The 21,823-nt window shown below is 35.2% G+C and overlaps 2 protein-coding genes and 1 long non-coding RNA gene across 4 annotated transcripts; 2 read left to right on the top strand and 1 right to left on the bottom strand.

Annotated features, from left to right (window-relative positions):
- The first annotated feature begins 221 nt into the window (after window positions 1–221).
- On the top strand, window positions 222–5,138 carry LOC114412118 (putative pentatricopeptide repeat-containing protein At1g12700, mitochondrial). 2 transcript variants are annotated; one of them, XM_028375911.1, is made up of 3 exons: window positions 222–2,246; window positions 2,778–2,986; window positions 4,417–5,138. In XM_028375911.1, the coding sequence occupies exon 1, from the start codon at window positions 353–355 to the stop codon at window positions 2,165–2,167; it is 1,815 nt and encodes a 604-aa protein (XP_028231712.1). In that variant the 5' UTR covers window positions 222–352; the 3' UTR covers window positions 2,168–2,246; window positions 2,778–2,986; window positions 4,417–5,138. The 2 variants fall into 2 exon arrangements, with proteins under 2 accessions (XP_028231712.1, XP_028231719.1); XM_028375918.1 differs by having other exon boundaries at window positions 2,845–2,986.
- Window positions 5,139–12,043: 6,905 nt separating this feature from the next.
- On the bottom strand, window positions 12,044–14,276 carry LOC114376908. The gene is made up of 4 exons (XM_028335585.1): window positions 13,907–14,276; window positions 13,541–13,621; window positions 12,150–12,393; window positions 12,044–12,047 (listed from the first exon to the last, which is right to left on the bottom strand). The coding sequence occupies exons 1-4, from the start codon at window positions 14,274–14,276 to the stop codon at window positions 12,044–12,046; spliced, it is 699 nt and encodes a 232-aa protein (XP_028191386.1).
- Window positions 14,277–18,664: 4,388 nt separating this feature from the next.
- Window positions 18,665–19,063, top strand: LOC114402448. The gene is made up of 2 exons (XR_003664446.1): window positions 18,665–18,754; window positions 18,871–19,063. It is a non-coding gene; the product is annotated as an uncharacterized LOC114402448 (long non-coding RNA).
- Window positions 19,064–21,823: the final 2,760 nt, after the last annotated feature.

Here is a 21,823-nt window from a genome sequence, read left to right on the forward strand (position 1 = left end):
ATTGGGTCAGAGTCACACAAATCAAACTTAACGCGGGCTGCGGGATCCGCGGATCCTGCGGACCAAACCCGCATAGTTCGCGGGTTGAACAGGACGGACCCTAAAATATGACATAACCATGGACCTTTAAAAAAATTAGCCCATAACCCACGCGGACCACTTGGCCCGTTTACTCATCCCTTAAAAATATACTTTCCTTTTCAAATTGTAATTCTCTCCTTCTCTTAATTTCTGGAGGTACTGGCCTCGGAGCCAGCTCTTGAGTTCAGCACCTATCAGATTGACTGTTGTACTCTTACACTTAGTTGTTACCACCTTGTCATTTAGGGATAGGGTTACGTTCCTTCCTCCAATGTATTCAGCAATGATGATGATGATGATGCGAAGAAGCTCTTGTGTTCATGGATTCCCTCTTCTTCGATACTTTGCTTCGTCTTCTAATTCCAAACCCTTTCTTCTTCACCCATCGCATTCTTCTTCAACTTTCTCCTTCGTTAGTGACAGTGATACAAGCAGAGCTCAATTCCTTGATTCCATGAGAAATGCGAAATCTGTAGACGTTGCTTTGGATTTCTACCACAAAATGGTCACAATGAAGCCTTTCCCATGTGTCAAGGACTTCAACTTGTTGTTTAGCATCGTTGCGAAGATGAAACACTACACAACTGCAATTTCGCTAATCAAACACATGTCTTATATTGGTGTCAAACCGACTGTCCACACTCTCAATATCGTCATTAATTGTCTCTGCCGTTTGAGCCACGCCGTGTTTGGCTTCTCTGTTTTGGGGCTTATGTTCAAAATTGGTGTGGAACCTAGCATCGTGACTTTTAACACCATTGTTAATGGGCTTTGCGTAGAAGGAAATGTTGCTCAAGCAATTAGGTTTGTTGACCATTTGAAAGATATGGGCTATGAATCTGACAGCTATACCTGTGGAGCAATAACTAATGGATTGTGTAAAGTTGGTCATTCATCCGCTGCACTCTCGTATCTCAAGAAGATGGAAGAAAAAAATTGCAATTTGGATGTTACAGCTTACAGCGGAGTTGTGGATGGTCTTTGCAAGGATGGGATGGTATTTGAGGCCTTGAATTTGTTCTCACAAATGACAGGCAAAGGTATTCAACCTGATCTTTTCACCTATAATTGCTTAATTCATGGCCTTTGTAACTTTGATAGATGGAAAGAGGCTGCACCTCTATTGGCTAACATGATGAGAAAGGGAATCATGCCAGATGTGCAAACTTTTAATGTTATTGCTGGCAGATTTTTCAAAACAGGGATGATTTCTAGGGCTAAAAGCATATTCAGTTTCATGGTGCATATGGGGATTGAACATGATGTTGTCACCTATACATCAATAATTGGTGCTCATTGTATGCTAAATCAAATGAAGGATGCCATGGAAGTATTTGATTTGATGATTAGCAAGGGCTGCTTACCGAACATTGTAACTTATACTTCATTAATCCATGGATGGTGTGAAACTAAAAACATGAATAAGGCCATGTATTTCTTGGGTGAAATGGTAAATAATGGACTAGATCCAAATGTTGTCACATGGAGCACTCTTATTGGGGGGGTTTGCAAAGCAGGGAAACCAGTAGCTGCAAAAGAATTGTTTTTAGTAATGCACAAGCACGGGCAACTTCCCAATCTCCAAACTTGTGCTATTATATTGGATGGCCTATTTAAGTGTAATTTTCATTCTGAGGCAATGTCATTGTTTAGGGAGTTGGAGAAGATGAATTGGGATCTTAATATTATAATTTACAATATTATTTTGGATGGAATGTGTAGTTCTGGAAAACTGAATGATGCACTGGAACTCTTTTCTTATCTGTCAAGTAAAGGCGTCAAAATTGATGTTGTTACTTATAACATAATGATTAAAGGTCTATGTAAAGAAGGACTGTTGGATGATGCCGAAGACTTATTGATGAAAATGGAAGAGAATGGTTGTCCCCCAAATGAGTGCACTTATAATGTCTTTGTCCAAGGATTGCTGCGAAGATATCAAATTTCAAAGTCAACAAAATACCTTATGTTTATGAAAGATAAAGGATTTCAGGCAGATGCTACCACCACCAAATTTCTTATCAACTACTTCTCTGCTAACAAAGAAAACAGGGCATTGGAAGTGTTTTTGCAGAAATTTGTTTGAGTATTTAATATTGGTATATTAAAATACCAACATTTTCTTGAGGGCCAACTTATTAGCAGAGTCAGGTTCTGTACTTCAGGTTTGGATGATTTTTTTCTGCTATTTCTATTTTTAATATTCCCACAATTTGTCCGCTGTGGGCATATTTTTAGTAAAATTTATACGTTACCAAAAAAAATTTCAGGCACATTTAAAAAATCTTTTCTAAAAACTGATGAAGTTAATTTAACCATGCTATGTATAATTTTATTGTATTTTTAGTGTGTGTGCATGTGCATCAATATTACTGGGATTAAATCGTGATATCAAGATTATCAAATTGAGATTCAATCGTCAATTGCCAAGTTTAGAAGTGCTCCTTCAATTCCCTTTCATTTTTCAATTTCTGTCACAGGAGTTGGTTAAAGAAATGTAAAAGAAAATAAAAAGAAAAGATATAGTGTGATTTGTATTGAAGATACAAAACTGTATCTATTCATTTATATATTGTTAGATTCAAAGTCATTTTAATTCTTCTTATCATCTTATGATATGAATTGTTAGCCAGTCAATTTACATTTTTGTGTGATTTGAATCGTGAAGTGTAAGATTCTAATTACTCTTTTTTCAGGAAGCACTAAGGACAAGATGGTTGAAGGATGATACAACTTGTAAGATTCTAATTACTATTTTTTCAGGAAGCACTAAGGACAAAATGGTTGAAGGATGATACAACTTGCATTGCAGTTGATACAATTCCACCTGATTCATCACCACTCCCCTAAAAGCAAAACAATTTGTGTGCTCTTTTGTTTGGGAAGAGGTCTCATGACTCTGCTGGTAAGTTGTCAAAAAGCTTTCAGCTATAAATATAGTAGAGGAACTATTTGAAGAAGGATCAACAATGCTTTCTTAATGCTATTCTTATTATCTTTTATTGAGAAACCTTTTTTCTTTTCTTTTTACAAATTATAAAATTCTCATGACTATGTCCTGCATATTGTTTTCCTTATATGAACCTCATTTTCTGTCAACTGGATTTCTGTCATTAAATGTTGTGGTGAAGTTAATATACAGTTTTTTTTTGTTCTGGGGGCAGTTTGTGCGTTAGGATGGTCATTCAATTATATATTCTGTGATCATAGGTGCTAATTCATTTGTAATTGTATACGATAAGAGGAGTTTAGTTTAGGTATTATTTAACTGGTGAAATAATTCAATTTGAAGATTAAACCTAGGATTTGTGTGGACTGTGGAGGCTTATTTCAGAATAATGGTGGAGTAGGAGAGACTTGTTCCTAATTTCTCATAATCAAATTCTTCTATCAAAATGGTAACTAACTAACAATGTTTGGATAAAACATTTTATGCGATAACCTTTTCATTTTAAAAGTTTTTCATATAATGAGCTTTTATAGCTTTTGTTTAGGTCTGACTTTGATTCTCATCTTATTGACTGTGTAATTTGTCCATGTGATTTTCATTTATAATCAGCCACTGACATTAGTGAAACTCAGTGCGTCCCCTAGTGATTTTTTAATTCCCAGGATGTCCAGGATAATGTGATATATCTTATGTAAGAACAATAATAATTATTTTCATTTAAGTATTAAAAAAGCTAGTTGAGTTATTGATGCTACATGCTTATTTATTATCGGAGGACCTTCCGGTGCTGGAATTTGAAAAGCATTATGATTTACTGGATCATTATCTGTACTGGTTCATTGTTGACATCTTAGATTTTTTCTATGGTATTTTGCCCAGAGGGTAAGTTGAAATTTAAATGACTAAATATTCTAAGGGAAAATATAAAATTATCCATTTCCATTTTGAGGAAATGAACTCTTAGGTAAGCTTTATTTGCTGTCTTACAACATGTCACAGTCTTGTTGTTTTACAATGCAACAGCACTTAAAGCAGATATTATGTTGATTTTTAACTGAGACAACATCTTTCTAGGAACCTGAATGTTTGCCACGGCACTTTTTGAAAGATATAGGGATGTGATTGTAGAAACACTTATATGATCCAATTTAAAATGCTAGGCTTTATATCATATGCCTTGGCAAGACAACTTTGATGTGGAACCTTAATTGTATATTTGGGCTTGTATGAAAATGTCATATTTGTGTGATTTTGTTTATACGGTTTTCTTATTGAATGTGTTTACTCAACTTGAAGCTAATTTTGTATTCATGTGCTCTATTTAACAAGTATATTTTTAAAACATTCCTTGTTCGTGAATGTTCAATACTTGACATGTCTTGCAGATTAGGCAACAATGACAACTCGGGTCCAATCAGCACTGGATTTTTGTATGTGCCAGGTTGGCCTTGCCTCAAGCTAGGGCATCTCTGTCCACACAGGTTTCATTTTCTTGACCTTCTGGAAGCCATGGCAAGGTCTTTTTCTATATGCTGATTGTCGCAACAAGAATGATGCTATTGAAGGAAAACTCCCTTGTGGAGTTAAAGTAGAGGCCAATTCTTTATGCCCTCATTCCTTTGCCCTTTTAATGCAATTTTTTATAGGAGACGTGATTGTTTCAATGTCAGTGACGGTCAAGTTGCAGCAGATGTATATGTGATATCCGGGAATTCAGTAAAATGGGCATTGTCTAACTAACAAATGCAAGCAGAGAGCCTATTCTATTGTCTTGTAGTTGTGTTGCCTGAAAATGGAAGTTTTCAATGTCAGTGAAGTATGCAGCACTGTGGAGAGCATACTACATTTACCCAATATTCCTGTAAATAATTTCCCATCACCTTTTCAATCCCGTGTTAAAAACATCAAACTTTAAATTTGCTGAAAAATTTAAGACATGCTTACTTTTCTTCATGTTACTTGCGCCCTCTGTCTTCTGTGCTCTTCTCTACTCTTTCTTTCTCCCTTTCTTTCATTCGTTTTCTCTTTACTTGAGAAGGGCTTGTTTTGTGTTTCCCTTTGGAATTACTGGAAGAACAATGAAATATGCACTGGCATTGCATGTTTTGCACCTTTTTGCTGTACAAGGTCTCTGTTTTTCCTTTTATAATTATTGTTGCTAATACAAGCGCTGCAACTATTCTTAAAACATAAAAAAATACAAAAATTTCTCTAAGAGCATATTTGATTTGTTTTTGTTGGTTTGTTGCCTGTTTCTCCATAAATTTTCAGTGTTTACCTCCGAGCCAAATCTTTCAACCATTGTTGTAGCACCAAGTAATAATGCCAACTTATTGAATAAGTACACCAATGGATAAATAAAGATGCTTCCCAGTTTAAACCTCTTTCGGTTATAAGCTGTAAATTCCTTTAAAATTTTAGAAATCATAACTGCTCTGCACACCAGTAATGTATTTGTCTGCCTGATTAACTATAACTATTGAATTAGTAATTGACCATTTTTTCCCCTTTTTAAATGCAGAATAAGTAATCGGAAACAGAACATGTTAAACACTTTAAGGGGAAAAAAAAGAAGCATGCTAAACAACTTAGTATTCGTTTCACTGAAGTGATCTTATTTAAGGTTCTGCCACTTTTTTTTTTTCTCTCTCAGCAGGCTCTCCCACTTACATAAACCCAATTAGAAGTGCAACGAAAGTCTTCTATAGTACCATCGATATTCTTGTGAAGTACTCCGCATGATTGAAATATAAGTAATAAATAAATAAAATTAGTAAACTTAATATAATTCCAAATTTAAATGTGATTAATAAAATTAAATTATATTAACTAACTTTCTTAATTAATACAAAAGTTATTTAATTTTACTTATATTTCAGAGAGAATATAAACTATTTTTTTATGAAAAATGTTTGTAACATAGCTTTTTTAATACATTCTTTGTAATTTGCTGAAATTTATTAAAAATTATAAAATTTTATGGGTTTTACATGTTTCATCTATAATTTTATAGTTTTTAATAAATTTCAATCAATAATAAAAAGTAGGTTCAAAATAGTGTATACCATTTTAAAGCTTCAATAAAGCAAAAATTATTACATGGTCCCAAACGTGTCTAAGCATGCCAATAAAGCCTGTTACCACAATGGGTTGTTTCAAAAGTCAAGCACTACTACTAGGAGTGTTGCTAGGTGCACCCAGAATTTTTGCAGGTGCACCCAGCAAAATTCATAAATGGCAAAAATGCCCCTGGCCTATTTTTTACTTATAAAAGCTGTTTTTTTTTTTTTTTTTTTTTTTTTGCAGAAAAGCACAAAGCCTCCATTTTTGTCTGCTTTTTTTTCTCTGTTTTTGTGGTTTTCGTTCGGCATTGTCTCGGGTTTGTCGGTTCGCTGTGAAAGGTTAGGTGCGGTGAAGGTGAAGGTGCGTAGCGGTGGTCGGCGGTGGCAAACGAGATACGCAGAGGGTGTGGTGTTTGTCGCGGACGTACGGTTCGTTTATGGATCAAGTTGATCCGTAAGTCTATTACGGATCAACTTGATCCAGAAGTTTGTTACGGATCAACTTGATCCGTAAGTTATTTTTGGTATTTGCTGTTTTTTAATTTATTTTCCTTTTTTTCCTGTTAAATTACTAATTTTTTGTCATTTTTTGTTTGATTTGGTTAGATGGACGAAGATGAGTGGATGTATGAAATAATGTCTAAACGAGCGGATATGGATTATGAAAATGCAGAAGAAGCATGTGGTGCGAATGAACCGCATGTTGATTGTTCGGATGCGTTCAACACTTCTCAGATTATAATGTTAATGTTTGTCACAGATTTAATAAAATGAATATTGGTAGAAAGCTTAAATTATGTGGATTTCTTTGTAGGTGTTTGAGTGTCGAGATGATGTTTTGCGGTGGGCTCGATCCATGGCTCATGAAAACGGATTTGTGGCGGTGATTTTAAGGTCAGACACAAACACAGGTAGTAGAGGAAGGACTACGTTTGTGTTAATTGGCTGTGAAAGGAGTGACGAGTATAGGTGTAGGAAAAAAAAATTATCAGAAGAGACATTGGGACTAGAAAATGTGGGTGTCCCTTCAAGCTTCGTTGCAAGCCAGTAGTTGGAGGAGAAGGCTGGGTGGTGAAGTTGATTTGTGGAGTGCATAATCATGAATTGGCCAAGTCATTAGTTGGACATCCATATGCGGGGCGATTGACTAAAGCTGAAAAAACACTTATTGCTGATATGACGAAGTCCATGGTGAAGCCAAGAAACATTATGCTAACTCTGAAGGAACACAATGCCAATAGTTGTATGACCATTAAACAGATATATAATGCAAGATGTGCATTCCGTTCTTCCATAAGAGGAAGCGATCTTAAAATGCAACATCTGATAAAGCTTTTTGAACGTGATTGGTATATTCATTGGCATAGAATAAAGGATGAAGACGTGGTTCGTGATATCTTTTGGTGTCACCCTGATTCAATTAAGTTAGTCAACGCATGTAATTTGGTGTTTTTGATAAACAACACCTACAAAACAAATCGGTACAGACTCCCACTGCTCGATTTTGTTGGGGTGACACCGACTGGGATGACATTCTCTGCCGGTTTTGCATATGTGGAGGGTGAACGCGTTAATAATTTGGTATGGGATTTACAATGCTTCCGAGGCCTTTTTTTAAAGCGTGATGCCCTCCCTGGTGTTATTGTCACTGATAGAGACCAAACATTGATGAATGCAGTGAAGGATGTATTCCCTGAATGCACAAATTTGTTGTGCAGCTTTCACATAAACAAGAATGTGAAGGCCAAATGTAAATCACTAATTGCGCAAAAAAAAGCTTGGGATTATGTCATGGATTGTTGGGGATCTCTGACTGATTGTCCTTCAGAACAGCAGTTTGATGAATGCCTGAAGGAGTTCGAAATGGCTTGCGCACCTTGGCCAATGTTTGTTGACTATGTCAAGGAAACATGGATAATACCACACAAGGAAAAATTTGTTTCCGCCTGAACTAATAAGGTGATGCACTTAAGAAACACAACAACAAACAGGTATGAAACCGTTCAACTATTTCTATTAACAATGACGAATTTATGTAATTGTATTATTGTATATGTTTATTTTTATTTGTGTATTTGAAATATAGGGTTGAATTTGCTCACTCGTCTTTAAAAAGACTGTTACAAAATAGCATTGGAGACTTATGCAATGTGTGGGATGCCATGAACAACATGATTACGTTGCAGCACACAGAGATTAAAGCATCATTTGAAACAAGTACACATGTCGTTGGACATGTGTTCCAAAAAACCTAATACAGGAGGCTGCTTGGAATGGTTTCAAGGTATGCTTGAAATCAGATTGCTGCTAAATTAGAGCGTGTTGACTATGCTGGCAAGAATCCCTCAAGTTGTGGTTGCATGGTGAGAATCACGCTTGGTCTTCCTTGTGCTTGTGAGCTATCCAAATATGTTGGTGGTTGCATCCCACTGGATTCAATCCATATGTTCTGGAGGAGACTCAGTTTTTCAGACCAAGGGTTATCTAAGCCCGAGGTGATCATCAAGGACGTAATGGAAACAATATCCAAAAAATTCAAAGAACTTGATGTTTGTGGCAAGTTTACTCTAAGGACTAAACTTTGGGAAATTGCATACCCTGATCAGAATTCGATGTGTTCTCCTTCAGCAAAAGTTAACACAAAGGGGGCACCGAAGAAAACCACGAGCAGGAACCCAAGGTCAACCAAGCGCGATCCATCTTACTAGGAGTATGTAGATGCCTTTGAATCTATGCAAAATAGCAGTTCGTCGGTGAGGCGTACTGCATCATCCTCTGAGCAACCGAATCGAAGAACGATGATGCCCATGTTGGACCAGTTTCAGCCATTTATGCACAACTTCATTGATAAGATTGTTGATGTCAAAGCTGATGGTAACTGTGGAAATCGGTCGGTTGCCGGTTTATTAGGTATGGGTGAAGACTCTTAGTCGGTGGTCCGCAACCATCTGCTTAAAGAACTTGTCAATTTCTCAGCAGACTATATCAAGCTCTTTGGTGGCACAGAGAGATTTGAGGAATTAAGGATGTCACTACTTCTTGATGGGTTAACCAAGGTATATAATTTATGTATTTGATTTTTAAGACTTTACTTTGAAATTAAGTTTGACGTGTATATTTGTTTCATTCAGGTGACAACAGATAAGTAGATGGATATAATGGACATGGGACATGTCATTGCATCAAGGTACAACGTAATCGTTGTATCCTTGTCTAAACAACAAAACATGACATTTTTTCCTCTTAGAAGTCAACCGCTGGCAAATTCTTCATTGCATCATATAATTTGTATCAGTCATGTGTATGGCAATCATTTTGTTGAGGTACATTGTAGATATGAAGTGTTTTTTTTATATTTATGCAATGAGTTTTATAGGATTGAGTTAACATATTTTTTGCATATACAACAGGTTTATTTAAAAGAACGTTGTCCCTTACCTCCTGTAGCATTGTTATGGTCTACCAATTGTCATCCGCAGGCGAAGTCGTGGTCAAATCCATATATTAGCAGAATGCAACATTACAAGAGCTTCGTGATGTTCAAGAGAGACTATGTTGACATAAATGATGATTGGACATGTAATTTATAATGACTGATCATTTTGAACATGTAATTTATTTGTTACGTTCACAACAAAATTATTACTTAATTCTAAAAAAGCATGTATGATATATCGTTGTCTGAGTTGACTACACATTGTGAAAAATCGTGTATGAGAAATTGTTGTCTGCATTAACATAAAGCGCGTGAAAGGACCCTTCACAGCATGACTACACATGCAGATCTGATGCAAGCTAAAGCATGTCACGTGATTGGTGTAGTTGACAACACATACAGAAAGCATGTGCATGCGTATTTTTAATCTTTAAAAAATGCAGCACTGATATTAAAAGTCATCTATATATATGACACAGCCTAACACTGTAAGAAAGCACAAGTTTCAGTCTCAACCCAAGTCTTACAAAAAACTATGGCACTCTTGGGAGAGACAAGCAGTCGGATAGTTGTGAACTCCACATTAGGTTTTATTTTTCCAAATGGATCCATTGTTCACAATGACAATGGTGTTTCCTTTCAAGCTTCCACTCCAGTTCCCATTCGAGTACCTAACGGGTGTGATTTTCAAACGTTAAAAACTAGAATACACAATACCCTTAAGCTAACCGACAAGTAATTTTTGGATGAAATTTACTACCGGCAGCCTTTCACGTATGCAGGTAATCAATTTTGGTTTCAATGTATGTAACTGAAAGATGATGCTAATGTTAACACAATGTTAATGCGTAATCATGAATTTTCGTTTGTTGGTCCGATTGAGTTATTATGTAGCATTGCTAGAACCCCAGATGGTATTTTAAACTTACTTCAAGCTACTATGACCCCTACTCATGATGCCCTACTATATTACAATGGGAGGTGGAACATGTCACGCCAAAATGAGTTTGTTGGTTACTCGTTCACATGAAAAAATCCCCAAAACTTTGACATTCCCACTGGATGTACCATGGATGAACTAAAGGATTTGATCAAGCAAGTTGCGCCTCGTGGGATTCCCCCTTATGGTATTGATGAAACACAAATGGTAAGGCGATTGTTTTTTCGGAAACCAAGTCACCATGAGTATTCAGAAAAAGTTATAAAATTTGAAATAATTGAACTCAAAACCAACGAGAACGTGATGAAGGTGCTCATTGAGTCTAACTACTGGAAAAAGATTGGGCCAATAGAAATTTTAGCTGTTTTCAGTAAACTTGTATCGCAAATGGAAGACGAGTTGTCCTTGTCGCAAAATTATCATGAGTTAGTTGTAGTATTTGATGCGAATTTAATTTTGTTCGACTATGTTGAAATTAATGTACTGTTTGAATTCATGTATTGCATAATCATTTTCAATTAGAAGAATCTAAACTAAAAAATAGATTACTATATATAACAAATTAATTAATGTAACAGCGATATTACCAACGATAATAGTGAGAAGCACTGACAGCAAAGAATAAACAATTCCAAATACCTGCCAATGTTGATGATGCACTGTTCCCGCCAAATTCTTGCGCATAAACAATAGGTGATTTTGATCGAAGTGCACACAATAAGGGAGCAAAACCCCCGTCTCTCGCTGTTACAATTTTTATACCTCAACAACTAAAAACTAGAACTAGTTCTTGCGTGCAAGCGGTGAAAGCACTCACCATTCCAAACGAGAAAACCCTTTTGGTCCATACACCTAAATTGATCATTTCCTTAAAACTTATGCATGCAAGAAGACGAAGAACACAAGTCTGAAGCACAAAAAACAAAAGGGGGATAGTAGAAATGAAAATGGAACTAAAAAGAAGAAAACAAAGTGCATGCATTCATATTGATGAGGAATCTGTTTACTAATCTTTAGACATTTTATATTTTCATATTTGGACGATGTTTCTAATTTTGTTGTATTTGAAAACATTTTGTTTTTGACTCAACATTTTGTATATTTTAACTTATTTTGCTTTATAATTTTAATTTAACTTTAATTCATCGAAATATTAGTGTTAACGTTAAAATCTTATTTTTAAATTACTTACCCATTAACGACGTCGAAAAATTGTTTAAACACCTCCTCTGTTTGCCAAGTATACCCTCATGCTTTAGGTTTTTTTTTACAAAAATACCCTTCATGGAAACATGTTTATGTTGATCACAAAAGCACAAAGACTTGTGTTTATATTTTGTTTTAGTTGTCAATCATTTTGTATCATTTTTTTTTTAAAATAAAATATATATTCTCAATGAATGATTTTATCTAACATAAGTGTTAAAATAACACAAAATACATGCTTTGTTGGTGGTTGACTTCAAGAGGAAAGAAGGTCATGCTTTGTTGTTGGGACAACGATACAAGGATTACATTATACCTTGATTCAATGACATATCCCATGTCGATTTTATGCATCCATTTATCCACAATCACCTAAATGAAACAAATATACACATCAAAGTTAATTTTAAAGTTAATTATTAAAAATAAAAACATAAATTACATACATTGGTTAACCCATCAACAAGTTGGAACATCCTTAATTCCTCAAATTTGTCTGTGCTACCGAAGAGCTTGATATAGTCATCTGAGAATTTGCCAAGTTCTTTAAGCAGATGGTTGTGCAGCAACGACCAAGACTCTTCACCCATACCCAATAAACCGGCAAACGACCGATATCCATAGTTTCCGTCAGCTTTGACATCCACAATGTTGTCAATGAAATCGTGGATAAATGGCTGAATTGATCCAACATCAGCATGATCCTTCTTGGATTGGGCTGGTCAGAAGATGATGCACTATGCTTCACTGAAGAATTGTTATTTTACACAGAATGCAAAGCATATACATACTCCCAGTATTATGGATCACGCTTTGTTAACCTTGGGTTTTTGTTCATCGGTTTCTTTGGTGCACCTTTTGTGTTAACCTTTGCTGGAGGAGGATACATAGAATTTTGATCAGGGTATGCAATGTCCCAAAGTTTACTTTTTAGAGTAAACTTACAACAAACATCAAGTTCTTCAAATCTTTTAGATATGGTTTCCATCTTTTCCTTGATGGTCACTTTGGGCTCAGATAACCCTTGGTCTGAAAAACTAAGTCTCCTCCGAAACATATGGATTGAATCTAGTGGGATGCAACCAACAACATATTTAGATAGCTCACATACACAAGGAAGACCGTGCGTGATTCTCATGCACAACCACAAGTGGAAGGATTCTTTCCGTGCGTGATTTAAAGTATACCTTAAAATGATTCCAAGAATCCTCTTGTATAAGGTTTTTTTAAAATCATGTATAACCACATGTGTATTTGATTCAAAGGATGCTTTAATTTCAATGTGCTATAGGGTGATCATGTTGTTCATGGCATCCCAAACACTACATAAGTTTCCAAGGCTATTCTATAACACTCTTTTTAAAGCTCAATGAGCAAATTCAATCCTACATTTGAAATACACAAATAACAATAAACATATACAACAATAAAATTCTATCAATTCATCAACCTTAATAGAAATAATTGAACACTTTCATACCTGTTTGTTGTTGTGTTTCCTAAGTGCGTCACCTTATTTGTCCAGGCTGTAACAAATTTTTCCTTGCGGGGGATTATCCATGTTTCGTTAACATAGTCAACAAACATTGGCCAAGGTGAACAAGCCATTTCAAACTTCTTCAGGTATTCATTGAACTGTTGTTTCGAAGGATAATCAGCCAGACTTCCCCAAGCATCCATGACATACTCCCAAGCATTTTTTTGACCAATTAGTGATTTATATTTGGCCTTCACATTCTTGTTTATGTGAAAGCTGCACAACAAATTTGTACACTTAGGGAATACAGTTTTCACTGCATTCATCAATACTAGGTCTTTGTTAGTCATAATAACTCTAGGGAGGGCATCACATCTTAAAAATATACCTCGGAACCGTTCTAAATCCCATACCACATTATTAACATGTTCACCCTCTAGATAAGCAAAGCCAGCAGAGAATGTCATCCCTGTTGGTGTCACACCAACAAAGTCAAGTAGTGAGAGTTTGTATCTATTTGTTTTGTAGGTACTGTCTATCAAAAATACCAAATTACATGCATTGACTAACTTCACTGTATCAGGGTGACACCAAAAGATATCACGTACCACGTCTTCATCCTTTAATATATGCTAATAAATATATTGATCTCGTGCAAGAAGCTTTATTAGATGTTGCATTTCAGTATCACTTCCTCTAATGGAAGAATGGTATGCACTTCTTGCATTGTATATTTGTTTGATGGTTGTACAACTATTGACATTGTGCTCCTTCAATGTTAGCAAGATGTTTCTTGGTTTCTCCATTGACTTGATCATGATCATATCAGCAATAATTGTCTTTTCATCCTTAGTCAATCGCTCAGTGTATGGATGTCTAACTAATGACTTGCCCAATTCATGATTATGAATCCCACACATCAACTTCATCATCCAACCTTGCCCTCCAACCACTGGTTTCCCACGAAGCTTGAAGGGACTCCCACATTTCCTGGTCCTAATATCCCTTCTAACAAAATCTTTCTTCCTACACCTATACTCACCACTCCTTTCACAACCAATTAACACAAATGAAATCCTTCCTCTACTACCAGTGTTTGTGTCAGACCTCATAATGACTGTCATAAATCCGTTTTCATGAGCAACGGATCAAGCCCACTGCAAAACATCATTTCGGGTACCAAACACCTATAACGCAACCCACACCATTTTAGTCTTCTAAGGGACATTGATTTTATGAAAATAATAACAAAAATCAACATTATTACCTAAGAAGTATTGAATGCATTCGAACAATCAACATGCTGCTCATTCACACCACATTCCTGTTCATTTTGATCATCCATATCAACTTCTTCAAACATTATACTGTCATACATCCATTGATCTCCATCCATCTTAATAACAAATCATCAATTTCAACAACACAAACATACAACACCTAACCGTACTATACATATAATATCAAACAAAACTCTACATAATCTTTTACTCCACAACATTTTATAAACACTACAATTCATAATCATATATAATAAAATGCAAAAACCCTATATCATTCTACATACAAATTATTTTAAATACACATATAAACAATTAATTTAATTTTAAAAATGACCATACAAACATATTAATAATTAAAAAATATAAAACTTAAAAAAATTGTTTAAAATATCAAAATCTATAAACCATACGGATCAAGTTGATCCGTATAGACCATACGAATCAACTTGATCCGTACTTATAACTTACACATTCAGATCAACTCACGCACACCTAGCAAAATGAAACAAAATGGCGTACCTGGAATGCCAATGACAACGAAACAACCACCGCAACAATCACCACCGACCCGTAACACTTTCACCTCGACCCAAGCGGCAGTTCTCTCAACAATGAAAAACCAACACAAACCAACAACAGAGGGAGAAAACGAAGAAAAAATAATGGAGGCGTAAGAGAAAAAATAACACTGCAACCAACTTTAAAAGGAAGAAGACAGCAAGGGCATTTAGGGAATTAAATAAATTTGTTCGGTGCACAAGCAATAATGCTGGTGCACCTAGCATCACCCTTAAGTCCATGCTTATTTGGCCATTACTATCACCCTTTTAGATAGAATAATGGATCCTTGTACATAGAGAATCCAACACCATAGATCCATGCTAATTTTCAATGCACTTCAATTGATGCAAAAAGTTGCCATCACATGTTTTCCTCTCTTTATAGTCACTTGGACTTTGACTTTTCTCAATGGTCACTCTTGGCATGACATACTCCCTTTGTTTGGTTCCTAAGTTCCACTTAACAATGTCCTTTTTCCCTTTACCTCTGCCAACAACTTTAGGGTTCACCTTTTTAGCCCTTTTTGGAGACTGCCCTCCCATATTTAAGGTTTTCTCTCCACCCTTTTGGGAAGTTTCTCCCTCATCAGGTTCTTAACTTTCTTGTATCGAGGTAATCCATTTTGATTAACAAGCTTTTCCTGCTTAGGACCTGCACTTTTTCTAGCATTACCCTTTATCCCAAAATTTTCTCCTTTCCTTATATTGTCAAGTCTAGAGACAAAACCCCCTGTCTCTAGTCAACTCCACATTAAATGTTGATGCTTGCTTTGAAGTTCCTTTTTTCCCTTCTTTTGCTTTTCTCCTAGGGTTATGTTTGATGAGCATCTAAGGACTATACCCTTCTGGTTGCGTTGTCTCCTAGACTTCTTCATCTATTGCCACCACCTTACTGTCAAATGTGCCACCTTCTCCATCATTGTCAACTATTGTTGGTTTTTCTAGGCCATTACCCATCTCATGTTCTTCCATAGATACCATGGAACCTTACGTGCAATCATCCTTTTTTGTGTTCATACCTTCCACACTAAAGCATATAGTATGTAGCCTTTCATATTCCAACATTAAGGGATGACCTCGAATCATAATGCGGGTTGCTAGTGGTTTGCTCAAACCCATCTAACAAATAACCTAGTAAACCTCCCTCTTAAATGAGTAGACATCGTTTAATCAACTTTGAGCATAGTGCCAATGGAAGCACCAATCCACCACAAACAGTGTTGGTTGAAAAGCTCAATAGGGAGCTTCAAAACCCTTACCTATACAACAATCTTCCTTACCTTCTCTGCATTAAGCATCAAAAACAATCTTCCTTACCTTTGGACAATGAGGGTAATGATCCACTATCAACCATGGCCCTTCGAAAAATTCATGGTTATAATCCTCTTGGTTTGAAAATTGAACCAGAAAGAAATCATCAAGCATGTTGATTATTTTTAAATCACCATTCTTGATCTAGCCTCTCTAGAGCCTAGCCTCAAGATTGTTGTTGTTGATAGGTTTTTTAAAATGGCTCATTTTATTCCTTGTAGGAAATTTGATGATGCTAATCATGTGGCGGATTTGTTCTTCAAAGAAGTAGTGAAACTCCATGGATTACCAAGAAGCATTGTTAGTGATAGGGACTCCAAGTTCCTAAGCCATTTTTGGAGGACCTTATGGGGGAAGTTGGGTACTAAGCTACTATTTTCTACTACTTGTCACCCTCAAACGGATGGACAAACGGAGGTCGTGAATTGGACTTTGGGTACCTTGCTAAGGACCATTTTGAAAAAGAATCTTAAAAATTGGGAACTTTGCTTACCTCACATTGAATTTGCTTATAATAGGACTGTGCATAGCATCACTAGTTGTTCTCCTTTTGAGGTTGTTTATGGTTTCAATCCACTAACTCCTCTTGATTTGTTGCCAATGCCTAATATTTCAGTTTTTAAGCATAAGGAAGGACAAGCCAAAACGGACTATGTGAAAAAGCTCCATGAAAGAGTCAAGGCCCAAATTGAAAAGAGGAATGAGAGCTATGCTAAACAAGCAAACAAGGGGCGCAAAAAGGTTGTTTTCCAACTCGGAGATTGGGTTTGGGTTCACATGAGAAAGGAGAGGTTTCCGGAGCAAAGGAAATCCAAGCTTCAACCAAGAAGGGATGCTCCATTTCAAGTACTTGAAAGGATACATGACAATGCGTACAAGATTGAATTACCCGGTGAGTATAATGTGAGTACTACATTTAATGTGTCTGACTTAACTCTTTTTGATGTAGATAGAGAAGTCGATTTGAGGACAAATCCTTTTGAAGAGGGAGAGAGTGATGAGGACAAGGCAAGGAATAAGGGCAAGGAACATTTAGAAGGACTTGGAGGACCTATGGCAAGGGCTAGAACAAAGAAGGTCAAGGAAGCTCTTCAACAAGTGTTAACCATGTTAGTTGAATGTAGGCCCAAGTTACAAGTGGAGAAACTTCAGATTGTTAATTGCACCATGTTCCAAGAATAGTAGAGGGTACCATTTTCATTGAGTGGTTTTATTAGCATTTTGTTAGTTGAAATAAAGGCCCAAACTTGTGTTAAAGTGGATGTCAATTCTCTTGGGATTTGCACCACCTATGGGCTTGTTTTAATTTAAAGAAATTAAGGTTTAATAAGGTGAAAACTCTAGGATTGTGGCTGCCTCTTGGCTAACCAAGGAGTTGCACAATTTTCCATATGTTTATGTGTCTTAATTCTAGTTTTAATTAGGTATAATGACACCATCAATTGTTGTTATCAATTCTAGTTTTAATTAGGTTTAATGAAACCATCAATTGTTGTTATTGGTGATCATTTCACTTGTGTAACCAACTTGATGTCATTCCTATTTATAGATTGCACATTTTCTAATAAAAAAATAGACCTTGAATTTGAGTTTTTAATCACCTTCTAATGTGAGAGTGAATCTCCTTAGTTACTTGAGTGATTCAAGAAATTGGTTTATCAAGGAACACCACCTTCTGTGTGACACCAATTCCGGAGGAGTGATTCTTCCAACCCCCTTCTTCATTCTCCTTCTTCATCTTTCTAAACCTTCATTCTTTAATCTCACTTGAACACCATTGTTATCATCTTCATTTTCCATCCAAACACATTCAAACTTTGAACCAAATACCTTACATTCAACCCTCCATAAACTTGTCACTTTCTCTCTCATTCAATAAATTTCATAAAAAAAAAAGAAAGAAAAACCTTTGAAGATCCATCTTCAACCCTTGTGCAAATGGATTTACATCATAATAGGTACTATGATGGTAGGCTCTCTGATCAGCAAATGGCTTTGCTGCAATATCAGCTTGAAAATCTTCATTTTTTGAGTGAGGAGGTATACAAAGATTTGAAGCACTCATTTACTGTTTATTATATAACTTATAAATGATACTTATAGTGTAGACATTCCACTAATCATATTTCATTTAATTAGTTCTCCATCAATATTTGGTCTTGCAGATTCTTCGATTGCAAGAGTGTCTAAGCAAATATGAGGGAACTGATGATCGGAGCGCACCACAGGTAATAGTTAACATGGATAATAATGCTTACTATTTTTTTTGGGTGAATATGGTACTTAGTATTTAATTCCTTTCTGTTACTTCAACAGTGATCCAAAGGTAGGTTTTCTCTTTTTTTATCACGCAAATATAAAAGGTGTCTCAAAGAATTCAATAGAAAGCTGGATTTGGTTTACCCCCTTATTGTCCCTTCTCCCCAGTACTCAAGTCTCCATATACAGGTGCTTCAATAAGCGTTTTTTTGTTGTGGTTTTTGTTACTTTTGATCTGTGATTTGCAATTTTTCTTGGGTTATAAACTTATAATTGTGTGTTGTTTTGATGGTGTTAACTTGCAGGTGGAATTGCATGGCCAGATGACTTGGCTGCTTTGGTCGGGCCTTAAAACTATTGTTTAATTCAGAGGTGTGTTGATTATTTTGTTCTTCTCTAGGACAGGGTGGAGTGCTGAGATCGGTTTGTTTTGTGAATTTGAAGATATAGTTTCATAATCATATTTGTCAAATTTCATATTGGATCTGGTATTTAGTACTTTTATCATCTGGGAAATTTTAATCTTTGTGTGGAACATCACTTGCAAGTTACATCTATGAATCTGTATTGTCATTTGGTTTCCTGGTAGAGTGCATCAACAGCAACAACAACATCAGCATTAGCAACAATAGCATCAGGAAACTCTTGCTAAGGATGATTCTCAAGGCTCAGGAGGACAGTAGTAGAGTTTTATTATGGATTTGGATGAAAAGAAAGAAGCATCATTGTGCAGATACTGGCTGAGGTTTCTACTATGGCTTTTGTATTGTATTATAATTGGGAGACTGTGAGGAAAAAAAAAGGGTGTCTCAGAGAATTCAATAGAAAGTTGGATTTGGTTTATCCCCTTATTGTTCCTTCTCCCCAGTACTCAAGTCTCCATATATAGGCGCTTCAATAAGCCCTTTTTTGTTGTTGTTTTTGTTACTTTTGATCTATGATTTGCAATTTTTCTTGGGTTATAAACTTATAATTGTGTGTTGTTTTGATGGTGTTAACCTGCAAGTGGAATTGCATGGCCAAATGGCTTGGCTACTTTGGTCTAGCCTTAAAACTATTGTTTAATTCAGAGGTGTGTTGATTATTTTGTTCTTCTCTAGGACAGGGTGGAGTGCTGAGATCGGTTTGTTTTGTGAATTTGAAGATATAGTTTCATAATCATATTTGTCAAATTTCATATTTGATCTGGTATTTTGTACTTTTATCATCTAGGAAATTTTAATCTTTGAGTGGAACATGACTTGCAAGTTACATCTGTGAATCTGTATTGTCATTTGGTTTCAGGGTCTAGGAATTCGTCTTGGAGTTATGGATGGGGCCATCAGTATATCTGTTGTACGGGTTTGTTTTCAATATAAATGACTAAATCAAACTAAAATAGATTATTATAGAATGAGCCCCATGTTAAATGTGAAAAATAAAAGAATTGGATTTGGGCAGAACGCATACTGGGTGAATGAAATGATAAGGGGGATTATTATATGTGAATAAGTATTCTTCTCTACCAAGTTTGATAGGGAGCATCTCATTATAGTTGGTTTTTCTTTCAAGTTTTGATTTTCGAAAGTTGGTTTTACTTGTGTTTATTACTGATCATAGAACCAATGCTTTTGGGGAATTTTGTTTGCATACTAATTTCCTTTCTGCAATTCATTTGGATGCAGTTTATATGGGGTTTCATGGATATTTAACTTTTCACTGCATATGGAATAAAATTTTCTCTTTATGATGGATCATAAGAATAGTATAATCACATTCAACCTTGCATCTTATGGTCCCTTCGATCTTAATATCTCACACACAAAGGGATAGTGAGAGACAAGGGGTAGAGACGATTTTTTTTTTATCTCTGACTGTGCCAAATAACCAAGCTTAATATATGTTTTCCTTTCCAATTGAAAAGTGATTATTATAACAGAATTGTGAAGGGTCAGTTTTCTGATTTGCCTTCATTTCCTATAATTATCGTCTATTTTTTTTCCTTGAAGGTATTTGCTATTTAATTTAATGTTTCACCATTTTGTTTCTTACAGGAATGATAACAGCTAGAAGTGATACAGATTGATAAATTGAGGTATCAAGATGTCTTATTCCGCAAAGGCAGATACTACGGACTCAGACTGGTGGGAATTGAGAAGTGTTAAATTGTAATTGAATCTCTGACCTAATGTAAAGGATATGATGCATATTGCAAACAAATGCCTCGTGTTTAGTGCTATTGTTGCATGTTCCTCTTGAAGAATAAGACTGCCAAAAGATGATATTGAATCCAGGAAAAGTAAAATGTGCATACAAAAATTAAGCATTCCTAGACTCTTAGAATATGAGACCACAACACAATATTTGAGTTAACTCTTGCATCTTTTTTTCTTAGAATGCTGCTCCTTCGTTTCTCCTTCTTTTTACCCTGTTCTAGCCTTCTAGGTTATATTTATTTATAAATCTTTGGATTACTTAATTTTGATGAGACCTTATATGGTATTACAGGCAATAAGTGCATGCCTACTCTTTGAAAAAGATTGCTTTGCGTTTTAGAAGCATAACAGAACAGAAGTTGATTCCTTCTTCAAAGTTATTCATACTCAATTTTGTGTTTCTTGACGGATGTAAATGTTTTTCATTTTTTGCCATAAATCCCTAATATTACATTCCTAATATTACATCTTATCTCTTTCTTTATTTTTCTCTCTTTCAAGAATCTAACCCGCTTTATATTATCTTCCTAGACTACATCTTATTATTCTGTGAAAGAAATTCTATTCATTTGACCTCAGGATTAAACATAAAAAAATTCAAATCAAGACACTTTACTATCAAATAAATTGGAAATTCTTATGAAAACTTGTGTTTTTAAACATTTTTGTAACATATTTTGATAATTAATTACAAAAATAAATTTAACAATGTTTAGTTTTGTTGGATGCTGTGATATACTAATTATTTCATGCTATTATTATTATTATTATTTATTAAATAAACACTTTTCACCAAATAAATAGTCATCTCATTAAAAAAGAGAACACATTTTTTAACAAAAAAAAAAGCAATGGAGTTAAAGAAGTTTAAACAAAACTAATTATCACCCTTTATACCATAAATACCTGACCATTTAATAAAGAAAAAATGATATACAATATAATAAATTTTTTATATTGTATCAGAAATTTTAAATAAAATTTATTGATTTGTATAATAATTATTTTAATATTATTTTTAAGATGGTTTTTCAGTTAATAGTGTAAAAAAATTATACTAACA

The sequence above is a fragment of the Glycine soja genome, chromosome 1 (genome assembly GCF_004193775.1).
Source record: "Glycine soja cultivar W05 chromosome 1, ASM419377v2, whole genome shotgun sequence".
NCBI lineage: Eukaryota > Viridiplantae > Streptophyta > Magnoliopsida > Fabales > Fabaceae > Glycine > Glycine soja.